The sequence below is a fragment of the Pseudophryne corroboree genome, chromosome 7 (assembly GCF_028390025.1).
Source record: "Pseudophryne corroboree isolate aPseCor3 chromosome 7, aPseCor3.hap2, whole genome shotgun sequence".
NCBI classification, from domain to species: domain Eukaryota; kingdom Metazoa; phylum Chordata; class Amphibia; order Anura; family Myobatrachidae; genus Pseudophryne; species Pseudophryne corroboree.
Genome location: NC_086450.1, coordinates 81,770,999 through 81,784,291, shown reverse-complemented (window position 1 = coordinate 81,784,291; position 13,293 = coordinate 81,770,999). Strand labels below are relative to the sequence as shown.

Sequence of the window (13,293 nt, the reverse complement as noted above, 5' to 3'; positions counted from 1 at the left end):
GATCTTCTAGATGGAAAGTCCTTACCAGGCCCGACTGTAGCAATGGAGATAACCCAGGATTGTGCCAGCTGGTGTTCCAGGAAAAGCTGGGTTGCTGAAGGTAAAACAGCTGCTGTGGATACTGGCTGGAACCAGACTGTTGTTAGCACGGAGTGGATACTGGCTGGAACCAGTTAAATAATAAATGAACTTGGGAGCGATGAAATATGAACTGAAATGTAGAACTTGAGAGCGGAGAAATAATAATACCGGTGGAGAGTGGTAAAGTGTAGAAAGGACACCGGCCCTTTAAGGGAAGCTGTACTCTGCTGAAAGCTGAGCTGGAAGCAGGTAATGTTGTAGCTGGAAACAGATGAATCCACAATGGATTGGAGAGTCAGGCTACACCGCAGGTGGAATGCTGGTGCGGGTCTCTATGGTGGAAGTCTTGAGACAGGAGCTGGAACCTGGAAGACAATCACAGGAGAGAGACAAACAGGAACTAGGTTTGACAACCAAAGCACTGACGCCTTCCTTGCTCAGGCACAGTGTATTTATACCTGCAGCAAGGAAGGGATTGGCTAGGCAATTATGCAGATTAACAATACTGACAACAGATTGGAGGAAATGATCAGCTGACAGAATCCAAGATGGCTGCGCCCATGCAGACACTTGGAGGGAAGTTTGGTTTGTAATCCATGTGGTAATGAAAACAGTAATGGCGGCGCCGGCCACTGGAGACAGGAGACGCCAGGCTGACAAGTGCACATCCAACCACGCGGACACAGCGGAGGCCGCGGCTGACGTAATCGCCACTCTGACACTCTGCATGCAGAAGCTCAGGGACGGCGGCGGAGGCCGCGGGAGACGCCATGCCAGATGTAATATGGCGTTACTGTGACAGCGTCTCAGAGAGACAGGAGAGGATACAGGAATGTACACATCAGGATAACAGAAGGGATCCGGTCCTGGAGCGCTGAGCCAGCCTTAGGAGGCATCTGATGGGTAAGAAATGGCGTCCAGATACCCGGATCGTGACAGTATAGAGTCAAGGGGAGAGGTATTAGAGTAGGCAGATGAAAAGAGTGCAGATACTTCATCTTCATTTGTAGGATCAAAGGAAGAGAAGGTGTTAGAGGGTTCAGGCAGGGAATTGAGCAGGTCACTTGCTGTGGAAGAGCATACCATTTCATTTCGGATCTTGTCAATCTTGTCCTTGAAATAGGAAGCAAGATCTTGCGCACTGACAGTGGCAGGTGGGTTAGGTGAGGGAGGGACAAGAAGTGATTTAAATGTATTAAAAAGTCGCTTGGGGTTAGAGGCTTGAGCAAAGATGAGAGATAGAAAATATGTTTGTTTGGCAGTGTCCAGAGCATTACGATAAGAGTGGTAGGTGGTCTTATATGTGAGAAAGTCACTTGAACTACGAGATTTACGCCACTGGCGTTAAACTTTATGTGACAGTTTTTGTAAGTGTCTAGTGTATTTAGAGTGCCACGGTTGACATCTAAGTCTACGTGGAGTGTGATGGGTAGCTGGAGCCACTACATCAAGTGCTGTTTCTAGAGTTTGGTTAAGGTGTGACACAGCAGTCTCTGGAGAGGTGAATGTAGAAATTGGTGAGAGTAGTGGTTGCAGAGAGGTAGATAGTTGTTGAAAATTAATAGCGTTAATATTTCTGCGGGTAAGAGGTGTTCTTGTAGACTTTAGGGACATGGAGTTTGAAGTAATGGAGGAGAGCATGCATGTGATAAGGTTGTGATCTGAGAGAGGGAAAGGAGTGTTAGTGAGTTCAGAAACAGAGCATAGTCTGGTGATTACAAGATCAAGGCAGTGGCCCTCCTGATGAGTAAGGGGAGTCAGTCCATTGGGAGAGGCCAAGAGAGGAGGTTAGAGAGAGTAGTTTAGAGGCATGGGGAGATTGTGGACTGTCAATAGAGAGATTGACAGTCCACAAGTAAGAGGGTGAGCTGCCTCATGGAACCGCAGGGGAAAGGGGGCAGAGTGATTAGGACGGGTCATAAAGATAAGAGAGATGAGAAGTAAAATTGAAAAGAAATGGAAATAAAAGGGATAGAAGAAGCAAAAAGATAAATAATGAATGGAGATAGGAATGAATACACAAAACTTTGATTAGAGGTTACTCTCTGAAAATGGGAGGCGCCAGGGCTGGAAAAGGGAGGAGGAATGATTAGAGAGGGACGGAGTCAGGATTAATCCTTACACCGCCTCCACAAAACAAAAGTCTACATCCGCCCCTGCTGTTGAGAAGTTGTGGCAGCAAAGCCAAACCAGGGGGTATATTTACAAAGATTCGTGTTTTTGCCGTTTTGAAGGGTGTTTGAACTCGAATGGTATCGGGTGCATTTTACTGCAACTTTTTGAATCCTGATACGATCATTCACTAAGTTGCCGACTTTTCCCAATTCGTATTTTCCGATGTCGATGTGATTCGTAATGTTAGGCAGTGTTTTACGGGAGTGATGAGTAAAACACTGCCTGACAAAACACAAGGAATCCCGGCCGGATCTGTGAGATCCGTGCAGGTCTTCATTGTGTACCTTAAAAAGGTGTTTTAAGTAGTAAAAAATCCGAAAAAAATTGCGTGGGGACCCCCCTCCTAAGCACAACCAGCCTCGGGCTCTTTGAGCCGGTCCTGGTTGACAAAATATGGAGAAAAAAATGACAGGGGTTACCCCATATTTCATCAACCAGCACCGGGCTGTGCGCCTGGTCCTGGTTCCAAAAATATGGGGGACAAAAAGCGTAGGGGTCCCCCGTATTTTTGAAACCAGCACCGGGCTCCACTAGCCAGGTACATAATGCCACAGCCGGGGGACACTTTTATACTGATCCCTGCGGCCCTGGCATTACATACCCAACTAGTCACCCCTGGCCGGGGTACCCTGGAGGAGTGGGAACCCCTTAAATCAAGGGGTCCCCCCCCTCCAGCCACCCAAGGGCCAGGGGTGAAGCCCGAGGCTGTCCCCCCCATCCAAGGGTGGCGGATGGGGGGCTGATAGCCATGTGTACAAAATGTGAATATTGTTTTTAGTAGCAGTACTACAAGTCCCAGCAAGCCTCCCCCACAAGCTGGTACTTGGAGAACCACAAGTACCAGCATGCGGTTGAAAACCTGGACCGCTGGTACCTGTAGTACTACTACTAAAAAAATACCCCCAAGAAAACAGGACACACACACCGTGAAAGTATTAGTTTATTACATACATGCACACCTCCATACATACATACTTACCTATGTTCCCACGAGGCTCGGTCCTCTTCTCCATGTAGAATCCTTGGGGGACCTGTGAAAAAAAATTATACTCACATAATCCAGTGTAGATTGTGTCCAAAGTATAATCCACGTACTTGGCAAAACAAAAAAACGGAAACCCGACCACGCACTGAAAGGGGTCCCATGTTTACAAATTGTTAATAAGCAGCTCCCAAATGGCACCACTGGAGTGCCAAATGGTTAATAGACTACAAAAAGATATAAGAATATATCAAGGGAGCGCTTGCAAAGAGTAGATTAAAAAATGTATTAGTTACACCTTACAGATATAACAATTAAAACAATACAACAATATGTAGCATATTGGTTGACATATAGCCTACAAACAATGATGAATAGCTGTGTTGAATTAAGTATAACTGACACAATCGTCTCTAGAAGTGACGTTTTGAAGTATCCTTGTGATGGTAATATATTACTTAGTGCTGTCCTTTTGAATAAGGATATAAGAGGCACGTGATTTGCAAAGTTCATGTGAGAGACAGGACTGGAAAGACTTTTGAGACTGTAGGGCAGATGTATGAAGCCTGGAGGGGTGGTATTCATGTGACCGGTGGTCAGAGGACCGACGGTCACATGACCTCCACCAACATCCCGCCCCCTCAGTATACCGACGGTCGGCATGCCAACCAACAGGGACTATTTCCACTCGTGGGTGTCCACGACATCCATAGAGTGGGAATAAATCACCACTGAATCCGCAGCGTGGCGAGCGCAGCGAGGCCGCAGGGGGCTTGCTGCACTCGCCCCTCCCCGCCGGTATCCCAGCCATACCACACCCAGCCTGTAGAAGTGATAAAGCAGTGATAAGTGGAAGGTGCTAACGCACCAGCCAATCAGCTCCTAACTGCCAATTTACATATTGTAGCTGATTGGCTGGTGCGGTATTACCTTGCACTTATCACTGCTTTATCACTTCGCCAGGCTTAATACATCTGTCCCTTTGTGATGCAAACTAGCTGCCCTATCAGATAGAGATCAAGCAGTGAGCTAGTGCCCTAATAATGACGTCATCGCGCACCGCACAGCAAAGGTCCCCTCCATGAAGGGAAACTAGACGTGTAGCGTCTGGTTCCCTTCACAGTGGGGGACCAGCGGGAGGCACAGCGGTGGGGGGCACAGTAGCGGATCTTGCCATTGTGCGGCGCCCTCCGGAAGGCGGCGCCCCGGGCAACAGTCCTGCTTGCCCATGGCAAGATCCGCTACTGTTTGGATGGGTTATATTGTTTTTGTGCAGGGTGAATAGTGCTGCTTTATTTTTACACTGCAATTTAGATTTTAGTTTGAGCACACCCCACCCAAATCTAACTCTCTCTGCACGTTTTATCTGCTCCACCTGCAGTGCACATGATTTTGCACATTTGCTAACAAATTTGCTGCTGTGATCAGATCTGAATTACCCCCTAGGTTGTTTGTAACTTTGTTAATTTATATTGAATGCTGCAAGCAAAGCTTCATTTTCATTTATTCACTGGAAAAACTGTCTTTGGATTCTGATTAAGCACCTAGAGCAGTGATTCTCAAACTTTTTAACTTTTTTCGCACCCTTACCGGGATATTCAATTAGCCCCGTCACTGTCGGGTGATAAGTCTCGCCAGGGGGGGCGGGCTATCTAATTGGCCCCGATATTGGTGCGTGCCGTGGCTTATCGGGGATTTTGTTTCACCTGCCTCTGGCGAAGCAAAATCCCCGATAACAGCTTTTTTTCGGATGAAAACTGGGCTATTTCACCCGTTAACACACGGGTTTCACTGAACCTGTGTGTTTACGGGTATAAAAGCACGTTTTACCGGCTGAGCTAATCGAATAGCCCAACTGCAGCACCCGAAGAAACATTGGGGTTTTTACTGCCGAAGCCTCTTTGGGGCAAATTGATTATCCCCTTTAGTGTTTCATCAGTTTTTTCGCGTCACCCCTAGGCCAATATATACCTAACTTTATATACCAACAACTAGTAGCCAATAGAAAGATAAAAATAAATAAGTTGCTGACAGCCTGACTGCCAGCATAATAAAGTTTTACTTATGTTCCTGGTGCAGTGTATATGACGTCTCACTGCTCGATGGCAAATTAATAGAATTCACATTTGATTAATAGAAATATTGCACCCCAGGCTGCCTCAATACTAAATTAATAGCATTCACATATAAAAAATAAACCTATCTCCCCTTTCCGCAAGCACGTATTGTACACCAACTTTTCAACTCGCATATAAGAAAAAGTCTTACTTCCCCTGAAACTTAGGATAGTATTAAATTACTGGCACCTAATTCATCCCACCAAAACTAAATAACCATAGCTGAGACCCTACTATTAAACAGTAACAGTAAACAGCCACCACCTCAAATAAATAGCCCCATAAATAAACAACTACCTCACACCCACCATTAGAGTATTCACAGCTAGTGAAGAGGAGCAGGCAGCAGAAAGTAAGTGTGGACTAGGGAGTTACAGGGAGAGGGGCTGGAGAGGCACAGGGTGGAAGGGTGTCCTGAATACCTAAGGATTGCAGTGTTTCTATGAGGAGAGAGTGATCAACAGTGTCAAAAGCAGCAGAGAGATCAAGGAGAATAAGTAGAGAGTAATGGCCTTTAGATTTAGCAGTAACCAAATCATTCACTACCTTAGTCAGTGCTGTCTCTGTGGAGTGTTGGGCATGAAATCCTGACTGAAGTGGGTCCAGTAAGCTCTATGAGTTAAGCAAGTGTGTGAGGCGAGTGTAGGCAAGTCTCTCAAGTAGCTTGGAGGGGCATGAGGGTCAGAATTATTTTTTTCAGAATGGGAGTAATCACTGCATGCTTGTACAGAGAAGTAAAGATACCAGTAGACAGAGAGATTACAGATTTTAGTTAAGGTTGGGATGAGCACAGCAGACAGAGCTTTACTAATTTGTGAGGGTATAGAGTCAAAGGGAGAGGTAGTAGAGTAGGCAGATGAGAAGAGTGCAGATACTTCATCAAATGAAGAGAATGTGTTAGAAGGTTCAGGAAGGGAATTGAGCAGGTCACTGGCTGTGGAGGAGCATACCATTTCATTTCGGATCTTATCAATCTTGTCCTTGAAATAGGAAGCAAGACCTTGCGCACTGATAGTGGATGGTGGGTTGGCTGAGGGAGGTACAAGAAGTGATTTAAATGTATTAAAAAGTCACTTGGGGTTAGAGGCTTGAGCAGAGATGAGAGATTGGAAATATGTTTGGCAGTGTCCAGGGCATTACGATAAGACGGTCTTATATGTGAGAAAGTCACTTGAACTACGAGATTTACGCCACTTGCGTTCTATTTTACGTAAGAGTCTTTGTAGGTGTCTGGTGTATTTAGAGTGCCATGGTTGACATCTAAGCCTACGTGGAGTGTGATGTGTAGCCGGAGCCACTTCATCGAGTGCTGTTTCTAGAGTTTGGTTAAGGTGTGATACAGCAGTCTCAGGAGAGGTGAATGTAGAAATTGATGAGAGCAGTGGTTGCAGTGAGGTAGATAGTTGTTGAAAATTAATTGTGTTAATATTTCTGCGGGTTAGAGGAGGCTTGGTAGACTTCATGGACATTGAGTTTGAAGTAATGGAGGAGAGCATGCAGGTGATAGGGCTGTGATTTGAGAGAGGGAAAGGAGTGTTAGTGAGTTCAGAAACAGAGCATAGTCTGGTGAATACAAGATAAAGGCAGTGGCCCTCCTGATGAGTAGGGGAGTCAGTCCATAGGGAGAGGCCAAGAGAGGAGGTTAGAGAGAGTAGTTTGGAGGCATGGGGAGATTGTGGACTGTCAGTAGAGATATTGAAATCGCCCATAATGATGGTGGAGATGTCAGAGGATAAAAAGTGAGGGAGCCAAGCAAAAAAATCTTCCAGAAACTTTTTGGGTTGCCCAGGTGGGCTGCAACACGCAGAGAGAAAGGGGTGAAAATCCTAATAGAATGTACTTCAAATGATGTAAATGCGAGTGAATGAACAGGTGGTAAAACGATGTGTGTGTAAGATTTGGAATGTAATATTCCAACCCCACCTGCTTTACGGTTACCAGGCCTGGGGGTGTGTGTGAAGTGGAGGCCACCATGTGACAGTGCTGCAGGGGAGGCAGTGTCTGATTGTGTGAGCCATGCTTCTGTTATAGCTAGCATATTGAGTTTTTTTTTAAATGAAAAGGTCATGAATAGATGTTAATTTGTTGCAAATGGAGCGTGCATTCCATAAAGCACATTTTAGTGACTTGGAGGGAGATGGGAGACTTAGGTTTGTTGGATTTATATTCCATTGTGAATCAGCTGAATGTGAGCATGGTATGTAGATGGGACCTGGATTTGGGGATATGTCACCAGCTAGTAGAAGCAGAAGAAGAGAGAGATAGGTATAGTTGGGGGAGGTGTGTGATAGTTTCTTATGGTGACAGGTTGAGGATGTTACAGTTAGTGTACATAGATAGGTTACAAGCTGATGGGTGTTAGTAAGAGAGGAGTGGATTAATGAGGCTGCAATGTGCACAGAGCAATGAATTACAGGAATAGTAAAGGATGTTGCCATGTTATAGAGGATACCATGAAGTGCTATTAGAAAAAACAGTTTGTGATACATGGTGTTTTTTAATTAAAAGTATAGATAGTTAGGTAAGTGCATAAGGAAAATGCAAATTAAATGGTGAAATTACCTGGTTTCCAATGTTTTTCAATGTTTGTTCAACTGTTGGTTTAACTGTTATTTTAAAATTTTCCTAACTTTGTAATTTCCTCACTTCGTATATTTCCACACTCAGACAACTGGTGAAATCATTATTAGAATGTTGTTCAGTCATGTTAGGAATTACAATTCATTGTAACTTATTGCTTTATCGTTTACCCCTATGGCTAATTGCCAAGATACTATACTCACAATTTGTAATACCATTGTTATTGTTTATTTGGTATTTTGTAGGATTTCTTTGATGCATTTGACATATTATTCTTACTGTATCGCATAGAATTCAATAAAATTGTTTTTCAAATAATGCGTTTCAAACCAGGTATACACAGAGCAGTAGAAGCAGATTAAGGAAGGGGCCCCTTTAAGACCTCCTTCCGGGCTCCCTCCCCTCCAGCCAACTGCTGAGCACTAGTAGACTTTAGCGCTGTGCTAGAGCCTATTGCACTTGCGCAGGTCTAGATGAAAATGGTGCAGTGGCCATTTTCCTGGCGATTTCTCTACTGTGCATGCGCAAAATGCCGGGAAAATGGCCACTACAACATTTTCTCTGTGATTTTGCAGAGCAGCTGCTGCCGTTGCACGACTCTGGAAAGGTAAGTATTGAAGAATATGAGAGCAGGGTGTGCGGTATGGGACCCCTTGGACAAATGGGTCCGTGTCCACTGCACAGGTTATTTATTATTTATTAACAGTTTCTTATATAGTGCAGCATATGCCGTTGCACTTTACAATTGGAATTCCCGTGACATGGTCATTCTCCATTATGACTCTGGTGAAGTATTTTGGAATACCCAATCCAAAATTGTGTATTGAGTTAAGCCGAATCCCTTTCCTATCTCCATCATACAGTTTACTGTTTTCATTATTAGAACTATTGACCTGGATCATTGCTTGGTTCGTCAATCAAGAGAAAATAGGAAGGAAGTGCTATGTGTGGTCATGGAGAGCATACGGACAACACGTCAGTGTTCGTTATCTGTCCATACTGGTATGCGGGGAGAAACCATGAGAGTAAGTGTATAGCTCTCTCTCTCTCTCTCTCTCTCTCTTCTCACGATGACTCGAGTCACTTGACTATTGTGTCAGCAGTCCAGAACATCATGCTAAATGCTGTATTTGAATCCTTCGAATGGGATTCTGTGTGGATTTTTCCACTTGTTAGAGATATTATATACAGGTTGAGTATCCCTTATCCAAAATGCTTGGGACCACAGGTATTTTGGATATGGGATTTTTCCGTATTTTGGAATAATTGCATACCATAATGAGATATCATGGTGATGGGACCTAAATCTAAGCACAGAATGCATTTATGTTACATATACACCTTATACACACAGCCTGAAGGTCATTTTAGCCAATATTTTTTATAACTTTGTGCATTAAACAAAGTGTATCTATATTCACACAATTCATTTATGTTTCATATACACCTTATACACACAGCCTGAAGGTCATTTAATACAATATTTTTAATAACTTTGTGTATTAAACAAAGTTTGTGTACATTGAGCCATCAAAAAACAAAGGTTTCACTATCTCACTCTCACTCAAAAAAGTCCGTATATCGGAATATTCTGTATTTCGGAATTTTTGGATATGGGATACTCAACCTGTATTATTATAATATCATCATCATCATCATCATCATCAATGTATGCCCCTGACCCAGTGGAACTAACAATGTAAATTCTCAAACACAAGCGTAAATTCCATCCAAAGTGTAAAGACAGGAAGTGTTCACCTCTTCGCCTTTACTTGTACTCTGCCACCCCTGGGACATATGTACTTGGTTGTACAGTCTTACTTACAGTGGACTTGTGTGGCAGGGAGTAAACAGGAGACAGTAGTAATACAAAGTATAGGAAGTATGGGAAATCAGATTGCAGGTAGCAGTACAGACATAGCGATCCAGAAAGGGACAAGACAATAGGCTGTGATTGCTGCAATGCAGATCCAGGAGAAGGTCAGAAGAATGAGGAAGGTACATAGCAATGGGCATAGTCAGTCCCAGGCACAAGGTTAGTAACAGCAAGCAAACAGATAATAACAAGCAGGGGATTGGAATGAGTAATAAAACTTGTAACTGGCACCATACTATAACACTGCTGGGTATAGGAAGGACAGGCAGCCAGTGGGGAGCCAATGATGAACTGAGTCCCCCTCCCCCTCTCATAGGCACAAGTACGGTCATAGCATACATGAAACGTCCCCCTTATTACTGTACCTCTGTCATAACACACCTAAAACGCCATCGTTTTGCTGAGTGAGCAGGGTCAGGGATTGCGGCCTAATGTCACTCTTTAGTAATTACCGCTTTCGTTTCTCCAGAATATAAACTAATATTTCATAATTTATTGACATTATTATTATTTTTTACTCTTTCTCAGTTTCATATAATCGACGACCAAAACCACAAAGGACGCGACAAAGCGATTGTATTCCCAGCACATACCACCATAGCGTTTAGTATATTTGATCTGTACATTCACCTGGATGGTCACTTTGGTAAGTCCTGTTTGGTTTGCTATAAAATGACTGTGTGAATTAAGGCTATATACTGAGAATCACATCGCACTATATAACTATCTTATGTTATATTACAGGGTGAGTAGGGGTATTAGCAGGTGATGCACTATTATGGTATCCGTTTGGATGGTCGACCATGTTATGGTCGACAGTCATTAGGGCAACCACTATTGGTCGACATTGACATGGTCAACATGGACACATGGTCTACACATGAAAATGGTCGACACATGAAAAGGTCGACGTGAGTTTTTCACATTTTTCTTCTTTTGTGGAACTTTTTCATACTTTACGATCCACGTGGACTACGATTGGTAACGGCAAGCTGTGCCGAGCGCAGCTAGGCACCTTGCCCAAAGCATGGCGAGTGAAGCGAGCTATGCGAGGGGATGCGGTGCACTAATTGAGGTTGCCCATCACTTTACGCAAAAAACAACACAAAAGAAAAAACCTCATGTCGATCTTTTCATGTGTCGACCATTTTCATGTGTTGACCTTTTGTCCATGTAGAACATGCCAATGTCGACCAATAGTGTTCGACCTAATGACTGTTGAGCATAACATGGTCGACCATTCATACCGGAACCCACTAATATATATAGATGCACCTTCTCAGTCATTTCTAATTCATGTTTATATGTTATGTTTATACTGTGCTATCCCACAGGGGTTCCAGACACTGGATAGACAGTGTCTAGTTAGACAGTCAATAGGTTGACCTCATGTGGTCAACATGCAATAGGTCAATGTGATCAGATGGTCAATATGGTCAAAAGGTCAACAGGTAAAAGGTCAACTGTGTCTAAAGTCAACAGGTACAAAAGGTTGCCATGATAATGGTCAACACAAGTTTTTTTTCAACTTTTGCTTCATTTACCATTCACGCGTACTACGATTGGAAATAGTAACCTTGCCAGAAGCGAGCCTCGTGAGGGTAAATGTTACACTAATTGTGGTGAGATATGATTAAACATACAAAATGACACCCCAAACATGGTTAAAAAAACACACCTTGTGTCGACCTTTTTTATGTCGACAGTTAAATGTTGACCTTTTGATCCTGCTGGCCTTTTGTACCTGTCGACTTTAGACACAGTTGACCTTTTGACCCTGTCGACCTTTTGCATGCAGACCATAATGGGGTTGACCTATCTGTTTACTGTAGATCTATTGATACAGACCCATCCCACAGATGATGATGATGATGATTATTATTATTATTAATATTATGGGGTGTATTCAATACCTGTTGGAAACTGCCATTTTGTCGGAAAGATGGCAGTTTCCGACAGGTTTAGGTCAGAAAGGGTTCCGACCTATTCAATGCCGGCTGCTTTCTACCGACAAGTTAGGAATTCCCAACTTGTCGGAAACACGTAGATTGTCGGATTAGCGTGTTCTGTGGCCAAATCCGACAGGTTTTGGCCTCGGTTCCGACAATGTCAATCCAACTTTTTTTTTTTACCAGCCAATCAGCTTCTGCCTTACAGGCTGTGTTTGAAACATGAAGGAGCTGATTGGTTGGTACTTTCTCTCACAAGTTTATCTCTCTCCAAGTTTTGACAAATACCCCCTAAGTTTTGTGGTTAAACATGTGTGTATACGTTAGAGATGAGCGGGTTCGGTTCGTCGAGATTCGAACCCCCCCGAACTTCACCTATTTTGCACGGGTCCGAGGCAGCCTCGGATCTTCCCGCCTTGCTCGGTTAACCCGAACGCGGCCGAACGTCATTATCCCGCTGTCGGATTCTCGCGAGATTCGTATTCTATATAAAGAGCCGCGCGTCGCCGCCATTTTCACTCGTGCATTGGAGATTTAACGGAGAGGACGTGGCTACGTTCTCTGCCTGAAAAGCTCCATATCTGTGCTCAGTGTGCTGCAAATATCTACGTTCTCTGCCTGAAAAGCTCCATATTTGTGCTCAGTGTGCTGCAAATATCTGTGCTCAGTGTGCTGCATTTTGGTGACCGACAGTATATAGTTGTACAGTACAGTAGGCCATTGCTGTATCTTGCAGCTCTGTGTCACTGCAAGTATCCATTCCATATCTGTGCTGCATTTTTGTGAGCAGTATATATAGTAGTACAGTGTAGCATTTTGGTGACCAACAGTATATAGTCGTACAATACAGTAGGCCATTGCTGTATCTTGCAGCTCTGTGTCACTGCAAGTATCCATTCCATATCTGTGCTGCATTTTTGTGAGCAGTATATATAGTAGTACAGTGCAGCATTTTGGTGACCAACAGTATATAGTTGTACAGTACAGTAGGCCATTGCTGTATCTTGCAGCTCCGTGACACTGCAAGTATCTATTCCATATCTGTGCTGCATTTTTGTGAGCAGTATATATAGTAGTACAGTGCAGCATTTTGGTGACCAACAGTATATAGTTGTACAGTTGGCCATTGCTGTATCTTGCAGCTCCGTGTCACTGCAAGTATCCATTCCATATCTGTGCTGCATTTTTGTGAGCAGTATATATAGTAGTACAGTGCAGCGTTTTGGTGACCAACAGTATATAGTTGTACAGTACAGTAGGCCATTGCTGTATCTTGCAGCTCCGTGTCACTGCAAGTATCTATTCCATATCTGTGCTGCATTTTTGTGAGCAGTATATATAGTAGTACAGTGCAGCATTTTGGTGACCAACAGTATATAGTTGTACAGTACAGTAGGCCATTGCTGTATCTTGCAGCTCCGTGTCACTGCAAGTATCTATTCCATATCTGTGCTGCATTTTTGTTAACAGTATATATAGTAGTACAGTGCAGCATTTTGGTGACCAACAGTATATAGTTGTACAGTTGGCCAT

At 43.6% G+C, this 13,293-nt stretch overlaps 1 protein-coding gene across 2 annotated transcripts in view; it reads left to right on the top strand.

Annotated features, from left to right (window-relative positions):
* The window catches only part of PJVK (pejvakin), a 36,616-nt gene that overhangs the window by 15,381 nt on the left and 7,942 nt on the right, over nt 1-13,293 (top strand). For both annotated transcript variants that reach the window (XM_063932273.1, XM_063932272.1), the window contains exons 3-4: nt 8,819-8,960; nt 10,340-10,457. In XM_063932273.1, coding sequence (XP_063788343.1) covers nt 8,819-8,960; nt 10,340-10,457 — 260 coding nt within the window. The remainder of the gene's footprint in view (nt 1-8,818; nt 8,961-10,339; nt 10,458-13,293) is intronic.